General features: G+C 40.0%; 1 protein-coding gene across 1 annotated transcript in view; it reads right to left on the bottom strand.

The window, feature by feature from the left end:
- SGCD (sarcoglycan delta) overlaps positions 1 to 27,771 on the bottom strand; it is a 210,391-nt gene that overhangs the window by 127,928 nt on the left and 54,692 nt on the right. Inside the window, exon 2 of the mRNA XM_032208768.1 lies at positions 17,730 to 17,831. Within this exon, the coding sequence (XP_032064659.1) occupies positions 17,730 to 17,831 (102 nt within the window). The remainder of the gene's footprint in view (positions 1 to 17,729; positions 17,832 to 27,771) is intronic.

Below are 27,771 nucleotides of genomic sequence, written 5' to 3'. Positions count from 1 at the left end.
GCCGCTCACTGATTTGATTGGCTGGACTTCAGCCAATCAGTGAGCTGGCCAACCAGCTCACTGATTGTCTGGACTCCTTAGCTGAGGACGCATGCGCGAGTCTCCATTTTATTTCGTCTTTGTTTTGGGCAGCTGCGCTTACTCACTGGTGGTGAGTAAATCATGTTTTGTATTAAATTTGGTACCGTGGGAATCGGGAGGCGCTGGGCTGGGGGAAGGAGACAGCCCCCTTGCGGAGTTCGCAGCCAGCCCCTGTGCTGCTCTGGAACGGGCGGCAAAACCTCTGGAACCACGTGGAAGTTCTCGGGCGGCTGCTCCCAGCTCTCCTGCCCCGGAGGGAGCAGCCGCTGCCGGCGGCGGAGGAGGAAGCAGCCCGGTGTCGCTGCTCGCTGCGCGCTCCCTCGCTCGCGGCCAGGCTTTGGTGCTGCCTTTCCCGCTCTGTGCGTGCTGCCCAGACCAGACCTCTCTTCCTTCCGTGGAGTCCATTCGTGAATCAATGGGATTCGCCGCGGAAGGAAGAGATGTCGGGGGAGCGGCGGACGCCAGCAGAGAACGTCCCCTCGCTTCTGGGCCTTCCCGCTGCTGTCCCGATCTCTCTTCCTTCCGTGGAGTCCGTTCGTGAATCCATGGGATTCGCCGCGGAGGGAAGAGAGGTCGTGGCAGCGGCGGACGCCAGCAGAGAACGTCCCCTCGCTTCTGGGCCTCCCCGCTGCTGTCCCGATCTCTCTTCCTTCCGTGGAGTCCGTTCGTGAATCCATGGGATTCGCCGCGGAAGGAAGAGAGGTTGTGGCAGCGGCGGACGCCAGCAGAGAACGTCCCCTCGCTTCTGGGCCTCCCCGCTGCTGTCCCGATCTCTCTTCCTTCCGTGGAGTCCGTTCGTGAATCCATGGGATTCACCGCGGAAGGAAGAGATATCGGGGGAGCGGCGCCACCAGCAGAGAACGTCCCCTCGCTTCTGGGCCTCCCCGCTGCTGTCCCGATCTCTCTTCCTTCCGTGGAGTCCGTTCGTGAATCCATGGGATTCGCCGCGGAAGGAAGAGATGTCGGGGGAGCGGCGCTGCCAGCAGAGAACGTCCTCTGGCTTCTGGGCCTCCCCGCTGCTGTCCCGATCTCTCTTCCTTCCGTGGAGTCCGTTCGTGAATCCATGGGATTCGCCGCGGAAGGAAGAGATATCGGGGGAGCGGCGGACGCCAGCAGAGAACGTCCTCTGGCTTCTGGGCCTCCCCGCTGCTGTCCCGATCTCTCTTCCTTCCGTGGAGTCCGTTCGTGAATCCATGGGATTCGCCGCGGAAGGAAGAGATGTCGGGGGAGCGGCGTACGCCAGCAGAGAACGTCCCCTCGCTTCTGGGCCTCCCCGCTGCTGTCCCGATCTCTCTTCCTTCCGTGGAGTCCGTTCGTGAATCCATGGGATTCGCCGCGGAAGGAAGAGATATCGGGGGAGCGGCGGACGCCAGCAGAGAACGTCCTCTGGCTTCTGGGCCTCCCCGCTGCTGTCCCGATCTCTCTTCCTTCCGTGGAGTCCGTTCGTGAATCCATGGGATTCGCCGCGGAAGGAAGAGATATCGGGGGAGCGGCGTACGCCAGCAGAGAACGTCCCCTCGCTTCTGGGCCTCCCCGCTGCTGTCCCGATCTCTCTTCCTTCCGTGGAGTCCGTTCGTGAATCCATGGGATTCGCCGCGGAAGGAAGAGATATCGGGGGAGCGGCGGACTCCAGCAGAGAACGTCCCCTCGCTTCTGGGCCTCCCCGCTGCTGTCCCGATCTCTCTTCCTTCCGTGGAGTCCGTTCGTGAATCCATGGGATTCGCCACGGAAGGAAGAGATGTCGGGGGAGCGGCGCCGCCAGCAGAGAATGTCCCCTCGCTTCTGGGCCTCCCCGCTGCTGTCCCGATCTCTCTTCCTTCCGTGGAGTCCGTTCGTGAATCCATGGGATTCGCCGCGGAAGGAAGAGATGTCGGGGGAGCAGCGCCGCCAGCAGAGAACGTCCCCTCGCTTCTGGGCCTCCCCGCTGCTGTCCCGATCTCTCTTCCTTCCGTGGAGTCCGTTCGTGAATCCATGGGATTCGCCGCGGAAGGAAGAGATGTCGGGGGAGCGGCGCCGCCAGCAGAGAACGTCCTCTGGCTTCTGGGGCTCCCCGCTGCTGTCTGTGGATCAATGGGATTCTGTTAAGGTTACAATTGGATGTGTTGGACGAATCTTAAAAGATGAAACTTTTATTAAAACGTTTGACTTAACTAATAAACAAACTAATCCAACCTAAATGTAGAGGAGGAGAAGAAGGGGGGGATTTAAAAAGAGCAGAGGAAAAAGAAAAGAAAGCATGAAGAAAACATAAAGAAAGGGATGGGAGGGAGGGAAGGAAGGCAGTTTATGTTGAAACAGAAAATATTATATAAGGAAGAAAATGGAAATAACTTAGGAAGGAAGGAAGGAAGGAAGGAAGGAAGGAATTGCACTTAATATTGAAGGAAAAGAGAATGAAGGAAAAAGTATTGGAAGGATTGAAAGAAGGAAGGAGGAACAAAGAATTACACTTAATATTGAAATGGAAAAGAAAATATAATGAATGAAAGAAGAAGTATAGGAAGGAAGGAAGGAAGGAAGAAACAAAGACTGTTGAAACAGAAAAGATAATATAAGGAAGAAAATGGAAAGACGTATAGGAAGGAAGGAAGGAAAAAAGGAAGACAATGTTGAAATGGAAAAGAATATAAGGAAGAAAATGGAAAAAATTATAGGAAGAAAGGAAGAAATGTACTTAATATTGAAACAGACAAGGGAATGAAGGAAAAAAATATTGGAAGGATTGAAAGAACAAGGTTTTCCTTGTATGGGATTGATAGTGTCATTCTTAAATTTATTCCCCACAATTTTTCCCATTTGTCTAGTTCAATGTTATAGCCAAAGTTCTGTGCCCATTTTATCATTGGTTCTTTTACAGTTTCCAATTTCCTCTTCCATTTGATACTTCAAGAGGAATTTGTATATTTTCCCTATCATCTTTCTGTCCAGACTTTGAATAATTTTATTCAATTTGTGTGGTTCTGTTTCAATATCATATATTTTAGTGTCTTTATTGTATTTAGTTTTAATTTGGAGGTAGGTTAGCCAGTCACCTTTCATATTCTGATCTGCCAATTCTTCAATTGTTTTTAAATTTCCCTGTCTGTCAATTAGATCTCTGTATCTTAGAATTTTGTTCCAATCTGTAAAATTTGGGTGTGTCGTTCTTTCTGTTGGTGATAGCCAATTTGGGGTTTTCACATAGTGGATTTTTTTGATTTTGAGCCATTGTTGCAGTAAAGTTCTAATTAAATGATTTTGAAAGTATTTGTGCGTTTTATGTTTGTCATTCATTCCGTAAGAAATTATGCCAGCCTGCCTGCAGGTCATGGCCTTCTAAGATCAGAATTCTTTTATTCTTTAACTCAATCCAATCCTTCATCATTGTCATTGTTACTGCAGTTGCGTATATATAGGCTCCCTGTGTGCTTCCATCCATCCCTACGAAGATCTGCTGACTCTGCCTGCCTGCTAGTAAGTGAGCTGGGTTTTTTCTTTTATTTTTTAAATGTATTTTAAAATAATATTTTATTCATTGTGCATATGATTTTTAAAAATAGTGTTATTCTGTGTTGATTCTTTTTTTAAATTGTCTTAAACTATTTAAAAAAAGATTCTATCCAAAATAAATTGAAACAAGCCATTTTTAAAATTTCTATGCACAATACTTTGAAATGGACTCAGGAGTCATGATTGACACTGAGTGAATTTGCACTTTTAATAATCAGGAAGATACAATGGCATTGAAAAAAGTGACTGATGACCATTTTTCACACTTAGCGACCGTTGCAGCATCCTCATGGTCACGTGATCAAAATTTTGTTTGGCAACAGATTCGTATTTATGCTGGTTTCAGTGTCCTGGGGTGACCTTTTGACAAAAAAATTTTTTTTTAATCAAGCCCCCCCCCCCCCCCCCCCCCCCAGTCAAGGGCGTCCCTCTTTTCCAATCTGAAAATCTGGTCACCTTAAACAGGTAGTCACTCTTGATATAGTGCAAATGCTGTAATTTAGAATCAGGTGAACCCAATGTGAATAGGCAAATCTAAGGCAGGTAGTCCACTTGGGCCAGTTGATAGACTTTAATAGGTGCTGATTATGCTGTTCATATTGCATGAAATTAAAAAGCTTACAAATGTCATGAACCATTACCCTTCCATTTGAAGAAACCTCTGACATGTTAGGAGGATTTAATTAAATTATTTTCATTATGCTATGGGTAGCTTCAATGAGATTGCAAATTACCTATTTAACTAGGTTTATTGTTACTAATATAATTTTTTTCCCATCAAATTCCTTTAATGTTAATCACCAACATGTTTTCTATACTTTTGTAAGCTTCTCAATGAAAGGTTCTTCCCAAAGATGAATAAATAAAATAAAATGCAGTTATACAACGGTTTTGTTAATTTCTTATCTTTGTAGGATCTTCTTCTATTTTAAGAATGAGAAAATTAAATCATACCAGTTTTAGTGGCAGAAAAAGAGTGAGCTTATTTTGAACACAGGAATGAAAAAGCAGTTTTGGTGAAACTGCTTAGACTTTCACACATAAAACAAAAAATCATAAACAAATTCTGGACTTCTGAGGAAGAAATGGTAAATTGAAGATGAGCGGAATGACAGAATGAATACCTGGTGAGTAAATAGGCTCTAAGTCATTTTCTGGACAAAGGCAGGACTGGAGACCACCCACCAGTGCTCCACACAATTGCCTCTCCCAAGAAAACTGTAAGACAGAGCCTTTGGTAGGTTTGATGGAAAAGCCAACAATTTGCTCAAATCATCCTTCAAAAGGACACTGATGTGGCATTTTCCTTTTCTAATCGCTTTTTGAAATTGCTTGTTAACTGCTTTTCAGCTATTAGGAAACTTTGGATCAATAGGTTTTAGAGCAGTGAGTATCAAACCCTGCACCAGTTAACAGCGGTGTCCCCCAAGGCAGCATTCTAGGACCCACTCTCTTTCTAATTTACATAAATGACCTTTGTGATCATATTATAAGCAACTACATTCTCTTCGTTGATGACATAAAACTATTTAACACCACTGTCAATGCTGCTGCCCTACAAAGCGACCTTGACTATGTGTCAGAATGGTCGAACAATTGGCAAATTCAAATCTCAACCAACAAATGCTCTGTTTTACACATCGGCAACAAAAATCAGAACACCAAATACAAGCTGGGCAGATTGAACCTGGTAGATGACTCTCACTCTGTTAAGGATCTAGGACAGAGGTGGGTTCCTACCAGTTCGCACTGGTTTGGTGGAACTTGGAACCCAGGAGGAGCCATTGGAACTGCCACCAGACTCCGACAGCGAGGGAACCTATGAGTCAGCTCTGGAGGATGTGGAGGACCCTAGACAGGGTTCCGACTCCGAGCAGGGTGCAGAGAGGCTGGTTGGCCACCAGGAGGTAATAGCAATAGCAATAGCAATAGCAGTAGACTTATATACCGCTTCATAGGCCTTTCAGGCCTCTCTAAGCGGTTTACAGAGAGTCAGCATATTGCCCCCAACAATCTGGGTCCTCATTTTACCCACCTCGGAAGGATGGAAGGCTGAGTCAACCCTGAGCCGGTGAGATTTGAACCGCTGACCTGCTGATCTAGCAGTAGCCTGCAGTGCTGCATTTAACCACTGCGCCACCTTGGCTCTCAGGAGGTGCCTGAGCCTTGGAGCAGTGGGGAGGAGACAAGGGAGTGTGATCCTGATGTCATGCATTGGAGCAGTGGGGAGGAGACAACGGCTTGGATGCCCGACAACAGAGGGCTAATAGGCATAAAGAACAGTTACGCAGTTTCAGGAGATAATTGAACTCAGCTGGTGGTAATTAGATTCCTCTCAAGACTATAAAAGGAATGACTTTCCACACGCTCATTGCAGAGATCAACATATTTACTAGAGTTGGAGAAACTATCATGGCTAGCTTGGCAGGCTGGATTGCTGCCAAGGTTAGTCTGTGCTGGATTGCTGCCAATGTCTAGTCTGTGCTGGATTACTGCCAAGGTCTAGTCTGTGCTGGATTGCTGCCAAGGTCTAGTCTCTGTGTTAATAAATTCTTGAAGTATCTTTGTCTCAGCGTGCTTTGGTGTAGGAAGGGGGGGGTCAGAACAGAACTGGTAGTGGAAATGGCGACTGGGTTGCCAAACTGGTAGGGTGGCATGCTTGTCACACCCCTGAACTGGTTCCCTGGTTGCCCTGACATTTTTTTTTTTAACATTTTAATGTTCTGCACATGAGCAGACCTTTTTATAGGCCACTGCACATGTATGTGGAGCGGGCACACAAAACTGGCAGTAATGCCAGCAGAAACCCACCCCTGACCTAGGAGTGCTCATTTCAAAATATCTAAGCCCCAGAGCTCACTGTAATAGCATTGCCAAAAAGGCATTAAGAGTTGTTAACCTAACTTTGTGAAGTTTCTTATCCGGTAACATTGCACTGCAAACCAGAACATACCAAATCTTTGCCATACCAATTTTTGAATACAACTCATCTGCCTGGAATCCTCACTGTTTAACGGACATTAATACAATTGAGCGACTCCAGAGGTATTTCACAAGAAGAGTATTCCAGATAGAAGACTTAGTAGAATACCTTATGCCACTAGGCTTGAAATTTTGGACCTGGACAACCTAGAACTACTCCACCTACAGTCTGACCTAAGTTTAGTACACAAAATTGTTTGCTACAACATCCTAGCTGTCAATGACTACTTTAGTTTCAACCATAATGATATATGGGCAAACAATAGATACAAACTCAAACTAAACCACTCCAAACACAATTGCAGAAAATATGACTTCAGCAACCGAGTGGTCAATGCCTGGAATACACTACCTGACTCTTGTTTTTACATCTTCAAACCCCCAAAACTTTAATCTTAAACAGTCTACCGTTGACCTCACCCCATTCCTAAGAGGTCTGTAAGGAGGCATGCATAAACACACCAGTGTGTCTACTGTCCCTATCCTACTGTTCCCATTTATTTGTACTCATTTCTTATGTATATACATATACCTGCTTATACTTATATGTTTATATGTTATATTCATACTTATACTTGCCTTCTTATACATGCTTGACAAACCAAATAAATAAATAAAATAAAATAAATAAATTTCCTCCATCTTGCAACACAGGTTTTAAGGACTTCAAAATATTTTAGAATAAACAGCAAAAAGGTGTTTAGGGTCTTGATTTTGGAAAATAACAAATGGGCTAAGGATTGAGATGGATTTGAAATAAGTTTTAAAATTAATTATTAGAATTCTTCATGTGGATATAATGTTTTTGTTTTCAATTTTCTTCTTTAAAAATAATGAAAGTCTGAAGGCTGGATGCTACAGGGAGCCAGAAGGAACGTAAGATTACTAATAAAGTAGAAGAAGACTTAAATTTGACTTAGTAATAGATAATGGAGCAAAATACTTTAACATCAGATGTATTGAAGGATATTTGTTAACAATGGACACAGACGTTAATTTTAAGTTCAATAGAAAATGTCTAAAATGTTATGAAAGAGGAGTACATTTTATCTGAGAAGACAAAGCCTGCTCTGAACATAGATTTAAGAATGGCAGGTTACAAGAATGATATGGAAAAAGATGTTGCACTGGATATACAAGTGAAACCAGCTAATGTCTCAATAATTAAAAGGAATATATAAATAACAAACCAAAAGAGTGACCTGGATATTGTTCCAATATTGAATTTACAAAAAAAGCACCCCTTGTTAAAGCTTTGAAGAATTTTGAGAGAAACTATATCAGTCCTCCCTGATAAAGCAGATAGGAAACATGACAATATGAACTAATTTTACTTTATCATAAATATAAATAAATGTTCTATAAACATTTATAGAACCTTACTAATATGAAAACACAGGCTTTTCACCACCACTTTTAATTGTTTGATCCATTAGGGTAGGTCCTTCCTAAGTTTCTTTCTCTGACTGTGAAGCCTCTGGGCGCTCCTGCTTCTTTTAAAGCCCCACATGGTATTGGACCTGGGTACTTGAGAGACCGCCTCCTGCCAATCACCTCCCTACGACCAATTAGATCCCACAGATTAGGCCTCCTCCGAATACCATCCGCTAGCCAATGTCGACTGTCGACCCCTCGGGGGAGGGCCTTCTCTGTGGCTGTTCCGGCCCTCTGGAACGATCTCCCCGTGGAGATCCGGACCTTCACCACCCTTCTGGCTTTCTGCAAAGCCACTAAGACCTGGCTGTTCCGGCAGGCCTGGGGCTGATGAGTTCCTGGCCCCACTTAAACTGTTGTGACTGTTGTTCTGTTTTTAATTTTGTTTGTCTTCTGTTCTGTTTGTATTCCCCTTCCCTTTGGTTTGTTATCTGCCCTGAGTCCCTCGGGAATAGGGTGGCATACAAGTTGAATAAACCTGAACCTGAACCTCTTCTGATTGTTTGCTTGGCAGCTTCTCTTCCCTCCATTTCCCAAGGTCAACCACATATTCAATTACATTGGACAAATTAAAAATTAAAAGAAATGGAGTTCTAAGACATTGTTTGAAGGGTTTAACAATAGCAATAGCACTTACATTTATATACCGCTTCATAGTGCTTTTACAGGCCTCTCTAAGCAGCTTACAGAGTCAGCATATTGTCCCTAACAATCTGGGGCCTCATTTTACCCACCTCGGAAGGATAGAAGGCTGAGTCAACCTTGAGCCTAGTGAGATTTGAACTGCTGAACTGCAGTAAGTAGCCTGCAGTATTGCACTCTAACCACTGCACCACCTTGGCTCAGTCAAGATTATTAAAAGTAAAAGACATAAACCTAGTGGGTTTATTTGGAAAAGACTAAAATAGTTAATAATAGCTATGTTATTTCTGGTAATCCTTAAAAATGTTTTGTTTAAAACATTTTGTTTAAAAGTATTTCAGAACTTGTTTATAGATAATATAGCAATAGCAATAGCAGTAGACTTATATACCGCTTCATAGGCCTTTCAGGCCTCTCTAAGCAGTTTACAGAGAGTCAGCATATTGCCCCCAACAATCTGGGTCCTCATTTTACCCACCTCGGAAGGATGGAAGGCTGAGTCAACCCTGAGCCGGTGAGATTTGAACCGCTGACCTGCTGATCTAGCAGTAGCCTGCAGTGCTGCATTTAACCACTGCGCCACCTTGGCTCTTGATAAGAGATGGTATGTGGGAAGACAAGGTCATTTATTGTATTTTAAGAGAAGGTGATAAGTCATACTTGTGATAAATGGGCAAGATATTATTTAAATATCTACATATCTTTATTTAGATATTTCTTTTCTTTTTATTTATCATATTATTGTTTTTGCTTTCTTTTCTGTTTTTTCTTATTTTTGTCCTTTCTATTTTTTCTTTGATTTTGTTTGTATAGGTTTTTACCTTTTTAGTGGTAATTTTTAATTAAATTACAATTTAAAAACCTGAGCAAATTCTCCTGCTATAAAAATGCTCTTACTTTCTCATACCGCAAACACAGGTGCTGAACTAAGTTTCAATATTTATACATGCTAGCATTTTTACATTTTAAAAAAAAAAAAGCATATACATGTGCATCAAATCCAGTAGTTTCTGCTTGAAAACTTTCACTTACGCTATACAAATGCCAATAAAGATTTTAGATCAACTTGTGATGGTTGTATTTAGTTGACAGTTCCTGCAACAGAAACAGCTGCCACATTAATGGTCTCTGCTTGGTTTATTCTTCTGGTTGTCTTTCCTTATCTTGCTGTTTACATTTGGCCAGAGGCAAAAAAAAAAAATTAAATCGAAAGAAACATGTCAAACTTCCCACAATGCAAGGGAAATAATTGTATTGCCCTGAAACAGAGAGATATACCATCCCATAAAGTTTCAGTAGTAAGTAGCTAGATATTGCTATGCAAAATATACATTTATTAGTAGCAGCTGAGTAGAATGTTTTATGAATTCACTAGTGTTGCATATTCAATATGCAAATACCAGCTGCGACCTGATTGGTTGGTCGTTTTGACAGTTGGTCTGAGTGCCAGTATAAATACCCTGACAGTTGCAGGGAACGTTTGAATCGCTTGTCACCTGTGTTATAATAAAGATCTGTCTTGCACATGGCTCCTGCGTGTCAATTCCCTCACAACAACAACCCACACGTTTACAATAACTAGTGTTTTAAAATACAAATATCTTGTGCTTGCACAACTCTAAAACCAAGAAGCAACAAATACAAATATGATTTCAAACCACTGTCCTGCGCCACATTGACTGAACTGTTTTATAGTTCAGAAAGAGTATGACCTTAATTACCCAATGTAAATATTCTCAGCAGATTTAACTCTGCAATCCAATGCTAAAAAAATTATCCTCAATTTACAACCATTTTTTAATGACCATTTAAAGTTACAATGGCCTCTGAGAGTGTGCTTTACAGCCCGTAAAGCACTTTGGCTATCATAAAACATGATACCACTCCTTGCAGTCATATGATCATAGTGTGGGTGCATGGCAACATATTTGCATGTACAAATGGTTCCCAAGTGCTCCATGATCATTTAATTCCCATTAAATGAGCTATGGTGGTGCATTGGTTAGAATGCAGTACTGCATGCTACCTCACTGCTCTGTCCAAGAGTTTGATTCTGAATGACTCAAGGTTGACTCAGCCTTCCATCCTTCCGAGGTCAGTAAAATGAGGATCCAGATTGTTGGGGATAATATGCTGACTTTGCAAACTGCTTAGAAAGAGCTATACAACACTGTGAAGCGGTGTATAAGTCTAAGTGCTATTGCTATTTGCAATCCTATCTGCTGGCTTCCCCAGAAAGTCAATGGGGAAGCTGATAGGCAAGGTTGAGAGCTGCTGCACCTGAAGAGAGGACTCTGTGGGCTGGTTGAAAGAGAACTCAGACCCTGAAAAAGCTGAGCTCTGTCTTGCAAGCCACCAGAGCCCTTCTGTTGTGCACATAGAGAAGAACTGAACTTCTCTGGTAGGAGGCAGAAAAAGAGTTCAAATCTCAAAAAGCTTTGTTGTTACTTTCTACACCTAAAGGGAAGCTGAAGTAAGTAGGCAGTTCTCCACTCTGTCCACTTATGATTGCTTAATGACTGCAACCAAGAATGCTGGGATTGCAGTTGTTGAGTGAATTAGTTATATGGCCGTCACACTTTAAGTTTTGTTTAACAGTAAAAACAGCTATCTTATATTTTAGAAGCCCAGATCGGGATGCATTTTGGAAAGAAAGTTTATATTGCATTATAGGTAAATATTTAGACTTGCTTTTAAATTAAATGAAAGAGGATCAATATCTGTGCTGAATGTGGGTCATCATAAATCCATAAGAGGAATGGCTAATATATTCTTACATATGAGAAAGGATCCTGATACTGAAAGAAAGCAATAAAATATCAAATTATCTCCCTGCCTTTTTATTGGTCTCCATGCTTGATTTTTCCCTATGGATTGGAAACTTATAATTGTAGAAAATATGTGTAGGTGGGTGTGGGTGGGTGGGCAGAAGTCAAAATTTGAAAGATTTATAATGCTCTGAAACCTTTTGCATGGCCTCAACAAATGAGAATTCTATATTAATATTATTAGAAATAATAATAAATAGAAGAAACAACAATGTATTTCTTTTCTACTAAGAAGGTTACAGTCCTATATCTTAGAGTTAGAATTGCTGGATATCATTGTTATTCAAATTAATATTTTAGTGCTCAGTAATAAGCCTATCCAAGAGAGCTTTTCTCTAAGCACAAATAAAGTAGTATAATAACCTGAATTATGAAACACATTCAACGTTAAGATTTTTCCTTGACATGTATTTTAACATCATACAAGTGAGTTTGCAAAATTGTTATTTCCCAGTAAAGAAAATGTGTAAGAAATAATAAAAGCGGGAATTTTTATGAAGAGAAACACTGAACAGAAGATTAACCTTAATTAAGTGAACAATAGGTCTGTGAGAATCAGGCATTGATTAACTCAGATTCTTCATTCAATTTGGAAAAATAATTTTATGTTTGCATGTTCTAATAAAATTGTTGAACTGGATTATTTCAATTCAGATTTCCCAAACCAGTTTAGAAGAAGCATAGCACAAATGCATCTAAAATATTCGATCAGATTTAGAGGCATTCATTTTTCAAAATTAAAATTCTTTAGACTGATGTGGTGAAAACATGTATCTATACATTCTTATTGTATATCCACAGACTAGAATGAAATCTGCAGGTTAGCAAGAGATTTATAGAAAGTTCTAAATTTTACAAAACTCAGCATCCAACTATCCATCTGTCTGTCACTATGATCCCCCCCCCCCCGTGGCGTCATATTGAAACAGAATGCTGCAGAACTTCTTTTGTAGGAACTACACCAACTTTACCCAGAGGTGTTTTTTTCAAAAGACAACTAGACTTTCTGGTTTTTCTTTGAAGACGTTTCCCTTCTTATCCAAGAAGCTTCTTCAGCTCTTTTTCAGACCTGGACCTAGATGACTCAGAATCTCCACAGACATATATCCATGCTTAACTTTAGGCAAACAGTATTTGTACTTTCCTGACAATATAGATGACAGCAATGCCTTTATTAGGTGAGTTGCCATGGGGCAAAATGAGCCAAGAGGATTGGCCATTCAGGAGCCACACTGCTGGTCTATTAATAAATCATTTGAAAGAAATTTGGAAATGTATGGGAACCAGAGTTGATATTCAGCCAGTTTTCTCTGGTTTGGGTGAACTGTTAGCGGCAGCTGCGGGAGGCTCTGCCCACCCGCCCTAACATAATGTGCACAATCACATTTGCGAACTAGTAGGGAAGGTAAGTGAATCTCATCACTGGTGGGAACTATATGCCTTTCCCCCCATCTTCAGAAATTGCTCTTGAATTTCTCAATATGCATGAATAACTTTGGAACACTTCAGGAAGCACTTTTGGTCAGTCTTGATAAAGCTGTTTTAATCACTCCTAAAGAGAGGATTTATAAGGCATTCCCATACATTCCAAAGCAGCTCTTTAAAAAATATGCATACCTATCACACAGCTTCTTTACAACTGACCCAGGTTTGTATAATTTGGGATTCCAAGGAAGAAATGGCAAGAAATTCCTTTCTACTGATGCCAGTATGAGCAGCATAAGACACAATAGCGATGTTATTAAAATAGTACAAACATGACGGCAACCTGGATTAGGATTGCACACTGAATTTCTAACTTTGTCACCTAGTGTGTGTGTGTGTGTGTATGTGTGCGCATATGCATGGTTATATGTTCCAACATAACTCTGGAATGCCTTGAGCAATTTCAAGGAAACTTGGTACACAGATGACTTACTCTCTGGAAACAAATACTGTGGGGATAAGACACCCCAAACACCCCTCAGGGTGTATGTTCTGTTAAAATACAGCCTGTTGTGCCTTAAAATGACTTCTACTGTACTGCTGTAAAATGGCTTCTACTGCACAGCACAGTGGAATTGCCATGGTAATGGTTTCACAGTACTCCACAAGGAGGCTTCCTTTGGTAAGGGGGAAAATCCAACATTGGAAATTACATTTGGTCTGGACATTTTCAACAACATCAGGGCTTTTCCTGTCTAATACAGAATCAGGATAAAGAAATACCCGGGCAATGCCGGGTTATCAGCTGGTAGGATAAATAAATAAATAAGTACCTATGGTCCACCTGAACAATTTTTGATACAGGAGATTTCTTCAGAAGTAGTGATGCATTTTCTTGAAAGAAGCCTCCAGGTATCTACTACATGCTAGGATAAACCTGAACTTATTTTGGTCTTGGTGTTTACTGACCTGCATAACTCTGGAAGCAAGGATTTACTTCTGACATTTTTTGATCACTAAAGGGCTTTCAGAGTTTGTGAAAACTACCGTCCTCACTTTATGTAGTCTTCAAAAGGTGACTGATTTTTTAGTTTATTATATTTTGCTTTTTTTTTTAACCTCTGCCGAAATGTTATGTTCACTGTGTAAATATATCTTAAGCGAAGCTAGGAGCACTAGCTTGTCACTCACAGTAAATTAGAGTGGCAGTTCTTACTGTGATTGGATGCTTAGCAACTAAAACTTGGTAGACTTATTTAGTTATATCAGAAAGAAATATAAGCCAAAGTGTTCTCATATATAATAATTTATTCATTTGACAAAGGATAGCACTTATTAAAGATCCTAATCATCTAATTTGTGTATCTAGATATTTATCTGATCCAAATTGCCGAATAATATTGAGCATGCTGCAGAAAGGAAAAAAACAAATAAATTATTTATTATTGTTTATCAGCACGTAAATAGATGGATCTGTTTCAAGACAGAACATATTTATATTTTTGTAACAAATATGGAAAGTTATTTCTTACAAAGGATGTCTTCTAACATTATTACCTATGGCAGATCATATATATGAGGAAATGCAAGATTATAAAAAATTCATAGAACATACAATTAACAAATTATGAAGTCTAATTTTCACTCAGACTTTGTTAATGCAATTTTTAAAAGCTAGCAGATGGTTTGCGCATTAGCCCACAATAAATTATAACACTTATAAAGACAGTTATGTACCAGGAATTGCAAAGAATCCAGGCTACAGATGACCCTTCTGATTTTTAATAATCTGTGTAATTGATGTACAGGCAAAAAAAAAAAAAAATACACAGATGTCTAATGTGGTTTCTTGACGGAGCACAAATCACTTCTATTTACTCAGGCAATGCTTCATGGTCCAGTTCATTTCTTAATTAAAAACATCAAGATGCACACAAATGGCATTGAAAAGAATGTTTAGTGTGGTAGATGTTCAGATGGGGGTTTTAGATACTTTGCTTGCTTCTCTCAACCCTGACTCATTTATCATTTCCCTTTAAAACATGACTAAAACACATTTAAACCTCGTGTAATGAAAGACATCATGGCTTCTCCTTAATTTGTTTTTATTACTTCCTTAGAATATTAAACTATGTTATCAAATATTGGAAGTTATACATCAAGGATTTTTGTAAAAAGAACCAGTGGGATTATGGTTAGGTATTGCTTATCTGAAAAGTATGGAATAATATAAATAATATAAATATGATAATCCTTCAATATATATTTGGAAAGCTAACATTTACCCTGGATATGGTTTAACGTGGACAATTCCATCGACAAATTGCCTTAGTTTGGCCTTCTGAGCAAACAGCTTTGTTATATTTTTTTAAAAGATGGGTGCCATATCTTTGTAGCATTTTGTTTCCTGATAAAAAGATTGATTCTAAAGAAGGAGGAACAAACAAATAATCCTTATTTTCTGTCCTTGAAATAATTTCCTAATAATTTTTCAGGATATTCTGAGCAGACATTGTCCATCTCCCTCAGTTAACAAGAACCAAGAAAACCCATGTATAATGTTTCTCAAATAAGAAGATATATTAAAACATATATGATAAATTAAATAGTAAATGTTATGCACACTAATCAGTTCCTTTGAGTTGGTCTTAACATCAAACTACTTGTCTTAAGCACAACTTGAGATATTGACATGAAAGCCTTTCAAATCCAAAATATTTGAGCTCAAAATGCCACATTTCTGATTTTCTGGAAATGGGTGTATATGTGTGAGGGATAATAATGCATTTCCAAATATTTTTTCCGTGGAACTCTGCAGCTTCATATTTAGGAGGAATGTTGGTGGCTTGTGAGAAGCAGAGTCAAATCAAAATCCTGAAAGTTGTACAAAACAACAAAATTGCCTTTTGAGGAACGAGAAAGCAGAATTTCTCAGGAAACTGCAACTAATTTCCAACAAGATGCATGGCACAAAATATTTAGAAGAGATTTTTAAAAAAAGAAGATTCTAACTTCTTAAGATCTGATGAACTATGACCAAAAAGAAGCATAAAGCATATGGAATTCCTCAACCTAATTTTTATCTCTCTCTCTAGATGTTAGCCAACACAGAACCTTTAGGATAACATTTATTATTAGAGACAAAAGACAAATTAAGGAATTATATCCCTTGCTTGTGAATCTGCCACAGCATGTAACTGGCACTGTAGAAGGGGAGTACTGGATAGCCATTGGCTATCAAGATAGAGCGTGATGTTCATACCTATAGCAGTTTAAAACTGGTGTTTTTTTCATGTTAACATACATCCTATTTGGCTTCTGGACTTTGGGGCAAAGGCCCAGTGGACTTTAAGCACAGAATGGGTCAACTTGCTGCAAGACAACTTGCCATGGTCAATTTGCCACAGGCAACTCACCAAGGTCAACTCACTGCAGGACAACTCACTGCGGGGCAATTCAACAATTTAATTATTTAAAATAGTTTTAAAATATTTTAATTTTATTTTGTCTCTCCTTTGACATCCTTTCTTTAATGATTCTATTCCTCTATTTCTTCAATATTAGTGTAACTCTTGTCCTGTGGCAAGTTGTGCAGTGGTGAGTTGCCCATGGTGAATTGTCCCGTGGTCAATTGGCTGCAGTGAGTTGGACATGGCGAGTGGGCTGTGGTGAGTTGGCTGTGGCAAATTGTCATAGACGCCTATTGGCATAATCAACATTTATGTTACAAAAAATCCATCTCTTTAATCTCAGAGGCAATAACAACCGGCATAACTTCTTGTCTTTATAGCAGTGGACTTGATGTTTAGTTCACATTGACTATAAGCTAGTTGTCCTGCGATTGATCCACTTTTTCAGTTAACAGAGGAAGAAAGATTGTTTCAACAAGCTAGCTGTTCATAAGCTGCTTTCCTGAGCAGTGTGTTGCTCGCTTACCAAGCAGGAGCTGTGAACTAACAAGCTCCTCTTTCTGACCTTAATCGGTTGATATATATTTTCCTTCTCCTCCCATGGGGTTCATGCCTCACTGCCAAATGTCATTATAAGGGAAATTGCTTGTGCTACCGTGTACATTTCTATTGGCTTTTCCTATTGTTCACCTAAATGTCCTTTTCTTCTTCTTTAGAAGCTGAGTAATAGAACATCCAATTTCAGAATTTTTGAGATTGAACAGAATTTAACCGAATAACAGGGTTGGAAGGGAGGTCTTCTAGTCTAATGCCCTGCTAAAGCAGGAAAACCTGTACTATGTCTGACAAATGACTGGCAAATCTCTGTTTAAAAACCTCCATGTTGGAGCACCTACACCTTTTGGAGGCAAGTCCCATTTTATTGATTAATTGTTCTAACCGCCAGGAAATTTCTCCTTAGTTCTAGGTTTCCTTCTGGTCACTCTTCCCTAGACTAGAACAGTCTAAGGGATGGAAGGAAGAGTGGAGAAGTTCTAAGATCTGTCCCTAAAGGCAACTCTTTTGTAAGAACTGGTAGATGCCATGACATTTCCTGCTTGCCGATTTGGCTCATGGTGAGTGATCTATGACAGGGGTTTCCAACCTTGGAAATTTTAAGACTTGTGAACTTCAACTCCCAGAACTCTGGGAGTTGAAGTCCACAAGTCCTAAAATTGCCAAGGCTGGAGAACCATGATTTATGATGCTATAAGTACTGCATTTTCATTAATAAACCCCAGTTAGTTGTGATTATACTGACAACTTTTCTTGTTTTTTCGAAATCCAACCTGCAAATTCGAAACTGGATTTCAAAACTGCAACTGCACTAGTCATGATGTAGTAGTGGCATATTTTCAGTCCTATAAAGAAATAAGCATTTTCAGAAGTTTTGACTTACTGTCCTGGACCGGATTTCTTTGGCGTAGAGAGGTTTCAAGAATTCCGAATCTCCTTCTAGCTTTAAACCTTTTTCTGTAATTCTTAGATTTCCCATTCCATCCTGAAATATAGAAAGGAGTCCCATTACTATGATTTTATAAAATCGAGATTGCGAAAAGAAAAAACACAAAATCTTAAGAGAAAAAAAAACCACATAAGCTTTGCTATTCAATCATTCTTTTGGCATAGGTTTTGTAAGAAAATTGTGTTTCAAACAAGCTAAAATTAATGTCTCTAAATAAGACATTTATTCAGGTGAACTATGTCATCTGGGAGAGAAGCTATAAAAATGAAGCATTCTGCACATTGACTGACCCTCTTTCTGTCTGCATAACTCACTTTTTTTGTTTATTAATAACCTCACTTTGCCCAAACAACCTTACAAATATCCTATATAGTTAAATATGCTTATCAGAATTCTACAGTAAAAAACAAATAAAAATAATGTTCAAGTGCCAAAAAGCAATTTACCAGAATGAATGCTTTTATACCCTCCCCCTTAATCTGTAAGTTTTTATTTTACTTTGTAAAATTTAGCACAGGGCTGAGCATCATTCTTTTTGTGGATGGCTACATCTCCTTAGAAATCTATAGATGACCACATGTAAATGAATGCTAAGGCTATTATTTCTTCTTCTTTTGCATCCTTCTTCTTCTATCTCCTTTCACATGAACTAGATTAGAATTAATTTTTGTTGACAAAGATTTGAACTGATAGTCTACAGAAAGTTTTGAAGTTAGGCTGAGGACTAATCCTTTCTCTAGCCATTAAATTTGATAGTGAAGCAGATTATCAAGAAACTTATTGTCTGCAATACCAAGCACTAGTTAAAAAGATTCTTATGGTTTAACTGGTGGATCCTACACCCTTGAAATTCTGTTTCTAATGATCCTGCCAACAACTCTAGTATCCAGAAGTTTTGAAATAAAGTGCATGGATAGTTATTTGCACACATAGGCCAATGCATATTAGGCCTCTGCTTTGTGAACTGCATTACTTGTCATTCTGAGTCTGGATCCAATTCAATGTGCTGGTTTGTGGCATGGAACTGGGCTATTCGAGGAACTGCTTTTTCCTGTTTATATCAGCTTGGACCATCAAATATCGCGCAAAAGGCATGCTGCAGTTATCTTTGGCTAGGAAACAACATTTGCTGGGTTCCAGGAGATGTGTTGTCTCTGCTCTGGAACCCAACTTATGGAATATTCTTCTCCCGAAATTAGATTTGTTCCATGGCATTCAATATTCTGATATATGTCCAGTCCTAGGTCTCCCATGGAACTGGGCGCTAATCTAGAATGCTCCATTGTTGAAGGAGCCATTTTTATTACTTCAAGTATAGGATTTCCAGTTTTTTTAGGATATTTATTATGACGATTTTTTAGATTTGTATTTGCTATTTTTATCTTCATGGTTTTTATCTATTGTTGTGCACTTCCAAAAGTCACCTTGGGTGAGATGGATGGCTATATCTATTTGATAAACAAACAAACAAACAAATAAACAAACAAAGCTGACAGGCAGGACCAAAACAATAAGAAATAGTATTGCTTCTCCTTCAATTTAATTGTTTGGGTATGATTTAAAGGTTCTTGGTGTTGGAAAGAGTGGTGAGGTATCAGGGGATCCTGGTCAATCTTTTCTTTGGTTGCAGATGGCTATAAAATATATGGAATTACAACCATTCAAAGATAAGGATTTGATATATGAAATCAGATGTTAATTACAAAGTTATAGGGATTACTAACAAAGAACCATAAAACTAACTCTGAATTATAAATTAAATGATCATATTTGTATTTGCTATGGAAATGATTTATTCATATCCCACCTTTATTATTTTTTATAAATAATTCAAGGCAGTAGACATACCTAATATTCCTTCTTCCTCCTATTTTCCCCAGAAAAACAACCCTGTGAGGTGAATTGGGCTGAGAATGTGTGTTAAAATTAGAAAGACCAAGATTTGGTAATACAATAAAAAATAAATAAAACAGAAAAACAAAAGAAAATAGAGTACAAAAGGCAGACAAAACTATCTAGGCTATATACTTATCTTCTCAGAGACTTTATGACATAAGAAATTTAGTGTGAATTCATTAGGCTATATGAAGTTAGCATTTAAGATACAAAATAATATCAACATTACAGCCACAACACTGTATAACTTTAACATTAAGGTTTAATTGTACAAATGGTATTTACTGACATTATTGACTATTAAGACTATCAGAGTAATATTTTATAGCAGAATATGAATAAAATAAAACACTTAAAGTAGTTAGCCAAACATTGTAGAATATTTGAAATAATAAAATAAGCATTTACATTTGCTACCATAAAACTGTATATAATATTTAATGTATTTAATGTGATCCAAGATCAAACATGTGGAACACAAAAAGAAAGATCAATGCACACAAATAGCAAGTACTGAAATAGGAAAAGAAAAACTCAGGGTTGGTATATAGAAATATATCCAAGGTAATGGAGAAGCTTTTTCTCCTAACATTAAAGAGTCTGATCAGTACACCCCACTAGAACAACCAAAAGTATTTTAACTCCAAGCATGCTTACAGTATAGTGCACAAGCTAGGATTGCTGAAAGCTAACTTTCAAGACAATGTTATTGGTCTACTCTTCTCCTCCTCTTCTCCTCCTGTTATGGGTGTGGGCACATCCATGTACAACTCCCCTGCAGTCCCCCACTTTTGGCACACGATGGGAAAAAGGTTAGCCATCACTGATCTTTATGGTGCTGACTGGGGAATTCTTGGAGTTGAAATCCCTGCATCTTAAAGTCACTAAGACTGAGAAATACTGATATAGGGAAGGCATTCAATGCAATTCCACACAGTTTAGATCAGTGGCCCCAACCTTTTGGGCACCAGGGACTGGTTCCTTGGACAGAGGTTTTTCTGTGGACTGAAGGGGGTGTGATTTTGAATGCTCCCTGCATTCCATGGATGGAGCTTCACTGGATTGCATGGCCCAGTTTCTGGAATGCAACAGCCTAGCACCAGTCCACCAACCAGGGGTTGGGGATCCCTGGTCTAGATCAGTGATGGCTAACCTTTTTCCCATCGTGTGCCAAAAGTGGGGGACTGCAGGGGAGTTGTACATGGATGTGCCCACACCCATAATTCTATGTGAATGACCCCCGCGTTTGCACACGTGACCCCTGCCCCCGCGCCCACTTTTGGCTTGTGATGGATCCATTTTTGCCCTTCCCAGGCTCCAGAGGCTTTCTAGGAGCCTGGAGAGGGTGAAAAAAGTCTCCCCTGCCTCCCTTGGAGGCTCTCTGGAGTCTTCAGGAGGTTTCCCTGAAGCCTCCTTAGGGCAAAAAATGGCCCTATAGGCAACCTGGAAGTTCAGGAAAGAACTTCTGGTTTGCCCATAGGGGTGTTTTTCACCCTCTGGAGCATTCAGGAGGTTTCCCTGAAGTCTCTGGAGGGCGAAAAACGGTCCTAAAGGCAATCCAGAACCAGTTTGCCCATAGGGCCATTTTTCGCCCTCCAGAGGTTTCAGGGAAGCCTCCTGAAGCCTCCGGAGAAAGAAAAACAGCACAACACAGAAACTGGAAGTCAATTCCTGAACTTCCGGTTTGCACATTGGCTTGTTTTTCGCCCTCTGGAGCCTTTAGGGAAGCCTCCAGAGGGTGAAAAACGGCTGAAAATGAAGGGTGAAGTCAGCTGCCCAGTGCGTGCATGTGCACGGGAGCTGACAGGGCAATGCTTTGGATATATTATGGAAAATGCGGAATTTTACTGAACAAGAGGCATATTTATAGGATGCATAAAAAGGATGTTTTTTTCACATACAGGTGAAAATGCTTGCCTATTCAATAAAGGAATAATATGGGTTTAAGGAAATTTTTGTAGATCCATAATTCTTCAAGTTTTTCCCCCAAAAACAAATCAAGTGTTGTTTGCTATCTGAGATCAAAAAGAGAAAGAGATAAGAGAAGTTCATGAATCATGTTGGCTTTTACCACTTCCATTATATCTTGTTACTTACTCACATGTCATCTATCCTAAGGTTCTGTACTCTAAATTTATGTACAGATCAGGGGTGGGTTCCTGCCAGTTCTAACCTCTTCTATAGAAGAGTTTCCACAAATCTACAGTGCTGTTTAGAACCGGTTCCAGCTCCCTCCCCCCTCCCGTCAGCACATCATCAAAATGAAGAGCGAGAGGAGAAATTCTGGGAGTTGAAGTCCACAAGTCTTAAAGCTGTCAAGTTTGAACACCCCTGGGATTTTTTTTCTAAAGGGTTAGGGGTGCAAGGGTCTTGTAACTTGACAAGTTTAAGACTTGCGTGCTTCAATGCCAGAGTTCCTGAGCCAACATTTTGGTTGCTAAGCAAGAGAGTTGTTAAGTGAGTTTCACCACATTTTACAACTTTGTCACGGCCACCCAGTCACATGGCCGGCAAGCCACTCCCACACAGTCACATGGCTGGCAAGCCATTCCCACAAAGCAGGCCACACCTACAGAAGAGGTTCTAAAAAATTTTTGGAACCCACCACTGGTACAGATGGACAATCTACAACCATGGATTGCATATAGCCTCTAATAACCCATTTAGATTCATTTTCCCTTTGCACATTTTATCTTTTCATGATTATAGAAGGAATATGACCCAGCAGTATAATATAGCAAACAAGTTAAATAAAATTTAAATCACATCAAGAGAAGCATAATTTCCATATTATTATTATTAGTGTTGTTCTTTATATTTATATTTATTATATAGTTAGTCCTCACATTTGCCTCATGATAACAGAAGCTTTTGTTCTTGCTTCATAAATATTGGTTTTGCATTCCCAGTGATCAGATCTTAAATTACTAATATATTTTGTCTCTTTCTTTTTAATTGAAACCAGGGTTTGAGATGCAGGAGAGAAAAAAATGTTAATTTTAGGATTTTCAGAGATACACGGTCAGTAGGTAAATAGGAGGCAGCTTTTGGGAAGACAGGTGGATCTCTTAAGCTTACAGATGAATTATCCCAGCCTTGAAGTTTATGCAAAGAGGGGGAGAATTGTGTGAAGAACAGGAAGCTACACTGGGAGGAGGAAGAGAAAGAGGTTGTTACAAAACTTATATAAAAATCCTGAATGTCAGTGTGACAAGGGAGAAAAGAAAGGAAGGGAAATCAAAAGAAAATGCATTTAGAAACAATAGGGTAGAGAGCTGCTCCTCTGCTTTAAAAAGGGCTATCTGTGAGCAAGAAATGGGGAAAAGTATGAAGCTTTGGAGAAAACAGAAGAACAGTGGGCAACCAAGTCAGGAGTATGAGGCTTAAACAGCTTTACATGGGAAAGCAGTTTGCTTTACAAGAAGCAGTCTGTGGGTCTAAGCCAGGAGAAGGAAGACCACAGGAAAAAGGTCTGACTTTCAGTGTGTTTCTTTCCTCTCCTTCTCTTGGCAGACACAAGTAGAATAAATACCTTTTGGAAGGGTGGAGGAAAGCTGCTTTGCTTACTTGTTCATTCAATCAGGCAACATAGTTTAAAGTTTCTACGTTACCTGTGCATTAAGTACATACTATTAATACTTCTCTACATAGTTTCTAATGATGGAAGTAAATTCTATTAAAGGTTCACAATACAAGGTGTCTAATATTATTTTTCTTATTGGATGCCCCAACAAAGAAGGAAGACCCTTGTTCCTCCTTCCCTCCCTCATCCCACAATATTGTGAACAGGTTTAGTAGCAGACATGAAAAGAAAAAGAGTTGAAAGATCCCCTGCTTTGAATTTTTTGGAAAAAGTGAGGGGTTAACCTTGGATTTCTGATTTCAGGACTACAGTAGAGGTTGTATGTTATTTTATATTCTTAGTCATCATGATTATCTTAAAATCTTCTCAGTCAGGCAAGGTTTTAGCTTCTCAGCTCTGGGAACCTAAGCTAGGTTCCTAAATCCACAAACCTAAAATTGTGCAGTTAATTTCTAATTCAAAACATTCAAAGTTCAAAACATTCTTAAAGATCCATTTCATCCTGAGCATTTTTTTTAAAATTATTACCATCTGGCAGACAGTACAGGATAATAAAAACAAGGACAAATGGGCTGAAAAACAGCTTCTATCCCAGGGCAGTAACTATATTGAATTCTACTGTATAGTGCAATATTAATGCAATATCAGGTTTTCAGTTCAATTGTATAGAATGTGAAGGATGTGTGTTTGTGTTTTATTTTTATGGTTATAATACACTGAAGATGGCATTTAATTTTGTTGTGCGAGGTGCAATAAACTAAACTAAACTAAAATTCAGTGGGAAAAAAACTTTCCAACAATCAGAAAAAATTGTATCCAAATTTCATTGCAGAAGACTGAAATAAGATTACTACTTCTAGAGGTGATTTAACTATATATTTTCAACACGGAACAAAACTTTTATTAAAATGTAAAGCAAACACAACATGTTAGAATTACATATAATTCTTTCCTTGCGATTTGTATGCACTACACTAAAACAGTAATTAGAGCCATAACATATTCTGTAAACTCAAGTATCTGCTATGTAATTAAAGAACACATATGGAGCTAATTCCTTCATTCTGCTGTTATGTTATATATAGACAGTGTGAGAAAAATGGTACAGGATACATGCATTGGAAATGCCATTTCTGATGATATAAAGTTATAAAAGGGAAAGTTAATGGGTTCAGTTGTTAATTTTGAACCTGCTCAAGCAGGACAATAATATTCATAGTAGATTTTTGACAAGAGTCAGCATTATCAGATGTACTTTTCCAACTTAATAATAGATATTAGAGAAGAAAATCCTTTTCATTAATACTCAAGTTTATCAGCATGTTTATAACTGGAGAGTACTTATGAAAAGTACTGTAGGCCTTTCCATCTTTCTCTCCATAACAGACTTTCAGAGGTGGAAAAAAATATGAAATAAAATATGGAATGCTTATAAAAGGAAGATAATGGGTAGTCCCATATGATGTGGTCCTTGTCTGCATCATTTTGATTCCTCTGGAACATTTAACCTATTTGTGGAGTTGATAAACAGTTGGCTCATCTAAGAATGAGCATTATTGGGAGCTAGTTTGGTCTAGTGGTGCTAGTGCTACTTATAAAGCCCTACATGGCATCGGACCTGGGTACCTGAGAGACCGTCTCCTGCCAATTACCTCCCAAAGACCAATTCGATCGCACAGGCTTGGCCTTCTCTGGGTTCCATCTGCCAGCCAATGCCGGCTGGCGACCCCCCGGGGGAGAACCTTCTCTGTTGCTGCTCTGGCCCTCTGGAACGAGCTCCCTGTGGAGATCTGGACCCTTACTACCCTCCCGGCCTTCCGTAAAGCTACTAAGTCCTGGCTGTTCCGGCAGGCTGGGGGTTGTTGAAGTACCCACCCCCGTTTCAATTGCGACTGTTGTGGATTTTTAATATTGTTTGTATTGTCTTATTTATTCCTGCCCTGTTTATTGTGAGCCGCCCGGAGTCCTCTGGGAGTGGGCGGCATACAAAACCAATAAACCTAACCTAACCTAGTGGTTAAGGCACCAGACTAGAAAGCAGGAGATTGTGAATTCAAGTCCTGCTTTGGCCATGAAAGCCAGCTGGGTGATTTTGGGCCAATACACTTACTTTCAGCTCAATGGTATGAACAGGGTTGTTGTGGGGAAAATAGGAGAAGGAAGGTATGTGTCAACTCGCAAAGCATCCCTGGCCTGCTCTCGAGTTGCCATAGGCAAGGCGGGGTGGGTCGCAGCTGCATCATGGAGCTGGTATCTCAGTTAAAAAAAACAAGGCACATTCCAACTGATACCCTGAGGTCGTCTCCATCTCCATGGAAACCCAAAGTGCCCAGGGGGCAGTGACTTTTATAACCCCCAAAATTGTGATTGATGACACATATTGGAGGGAGAGGGAAATAGGGTCAGAGGCAAAGCGTGAATTAACTAAGGTCAGAGTTGGCTCCACCTTGATTTCATTTTTTAAAAAATTAGGATTACTGAGGAATATTATCAACAATTAGCAAGTTTTCTTGGCACTCAAGAGTGAATCAATTTGGTCCTGAAGATTTAGAATCATTAAAGAGATTTTTCTTGTTCATCGTTTTATTGATCTGAAATTTAATTTTTCATGTTTTGTTTTATATTTCTATCCACAACCATCAGATAGAACATCAACCTCTTGTTTGAAAAGCCAAAACAAGATTTGAATAGCTTTGCTTTTTCTCTGTTTAAATATAAAGGTTCCCCTCACACATGTGCTAGTCATTCCCTACTCTAGGGGGTGCTGTTCATCTCCGTTTCAAAGCCAAAGAGCCAGCACTGTCCAAAAACATCTCCGTGGTCATGTGGCCATCATGACTAAAAATGCCGAAGGCGCATGGACGCTGTTACCTTCCCACCAAAGGTGGTTCCTATTTTTCTACTTTCATTTTTATATGCTTTTGAACTGCTAGGTTGGCAGAAGCTGGGACAAGTAACGGGAACTCATTCCATTATACAGTACTAGGGATTCAAACCACCGGACTGCCAATTTTTATGATCGACAAGCTCAGCGTCTTAGCCACTGTGTCTGTTTACCTATTAGTAATTTACCTATTAGTAATTTACTGATTACATTAAACAATGTCAAGACCTGGCTGTTCCGGCAGGCCTGGGGCTGATGAGTTCCCAGCCCCACTTGAATTGTTGCGATTGTTGCGTAGTTTTTAATCTGTTTTTGTATCTGTTTTTTGTCTTGTTCGCTTTTTTGTATTTCCCCCTCCCCATTTGTTTGTTAGCCGCCCTGAGTCCCCCGGGAATAGGGCGGCATACAAGTATAATAAACATCCAAACAACTGATATACTGGCATGACCCAACAAATGCACGCCCGACAAATGGACGCTGACAAAATTGCCGTGACAAAATGGCAACATTGAAAGCACGGCCACTAAAGTGCGCTGACAAAACCGTGCCCACAAAAGCGCGATTAGGGTTTTTAGGTTAGGATTAGGGTTAGGTTTAGGGTAAGGGTTATGGTTGTTAACGTTGTTACCGTTGTTTTCGATGGCGCGCTTTTGTCGGCGCGCATTTGTTGATGTGCTTTAGTGGGCGCGCTTTCAACGTCGCTGTTCTGTCACGGCGGTTTTGTCAGCGCGCATTTATCGGGCGCGCATTTGTCAGTGAATTATATACTGGTTCCTTTTTGTTGTTGTTCTGACCTAGGCTTCCTGATACAGTAAAATGCACACAATTAAGTCCAAAAACCCTCTTTTATTGCAAAGGCTGTGAATTATATTCATTCACAGCCCGTCATGAGTTCCAAATAGTAGTAAAGAGTTCTACAGCAGGCTGCCAAAGTCCTTCGGGATAAGGCTGATAAGCGCCCACCTTTATCTTCTTTGAAAAGGCTTCCAAATACTTAAGTGGCAATTAGCTTGGCAAGGCCACATGGAGTAAAGAGTCCTAATGTATTTTCAGAGGGTAAACTACCATTAACCAAGTTGCTTCCTGCAAAGGCTCATGTGCCTTTGCTCCTCCTTTATGTCCTATAGGAGGGGCCAATCACCTCCAAATCTTACTTCCGAGTCATCCCTTCTGTTTTAACTGTGCTTGCCTTCTGCGCATGTGCACACTGAGAACAGGGAGAGCCTGTTTGCCTCACTGCTGTGTGACTATGGAGGCTCCGGAGGCAGCAAATAACTCCCAGATTGCTCTGGCCCCCTCTCTGCCTCCAATGCAGAACCCTCGTCCAAGCCTTCCCCAGACTCCAGGACTGGCCCATGTTCCTCCCCAACTTCCTCACTGTCCTTCCTCTGCTGCGAGCTCTACAGGCTGCCGGCAGACCACAACAGTTGTCTCAGCATCAACATAAGCTCATTTTAGCATTCCTAAAATGAGGCATCCATGGGAGGGGGGGTTTTTAAAAAAAGGAAAGACATGGAATGACATGTCCCTGCATTTTCACTTTTAGTTGACATGTCCCCCTGCAGGTACCATTTGCTCCTGACACCTACAGCTCTTGACGACATATTCCAGTT

The sequence above is a fragment of the Thamnophis elegans genome, chromosome 2 (assembly GCF_009769535.1).
Source record: "Thamnophis elegans isolate rThaEle1 chromosome 2, rThaEle1.pri, whole genome shotgun sequence".
Lineage (NCBI taxonomy): Eukaryota > Metazoa > Chordata > Lepidosauria > Squamata > Colubridae > Thamnophis > Thamnophis elegans.
The sequence above is the reverse complement of the archived record's forward strand: the minus strand, read 5'-3'. Positions and strand labels throughout refer to the sequence as shown.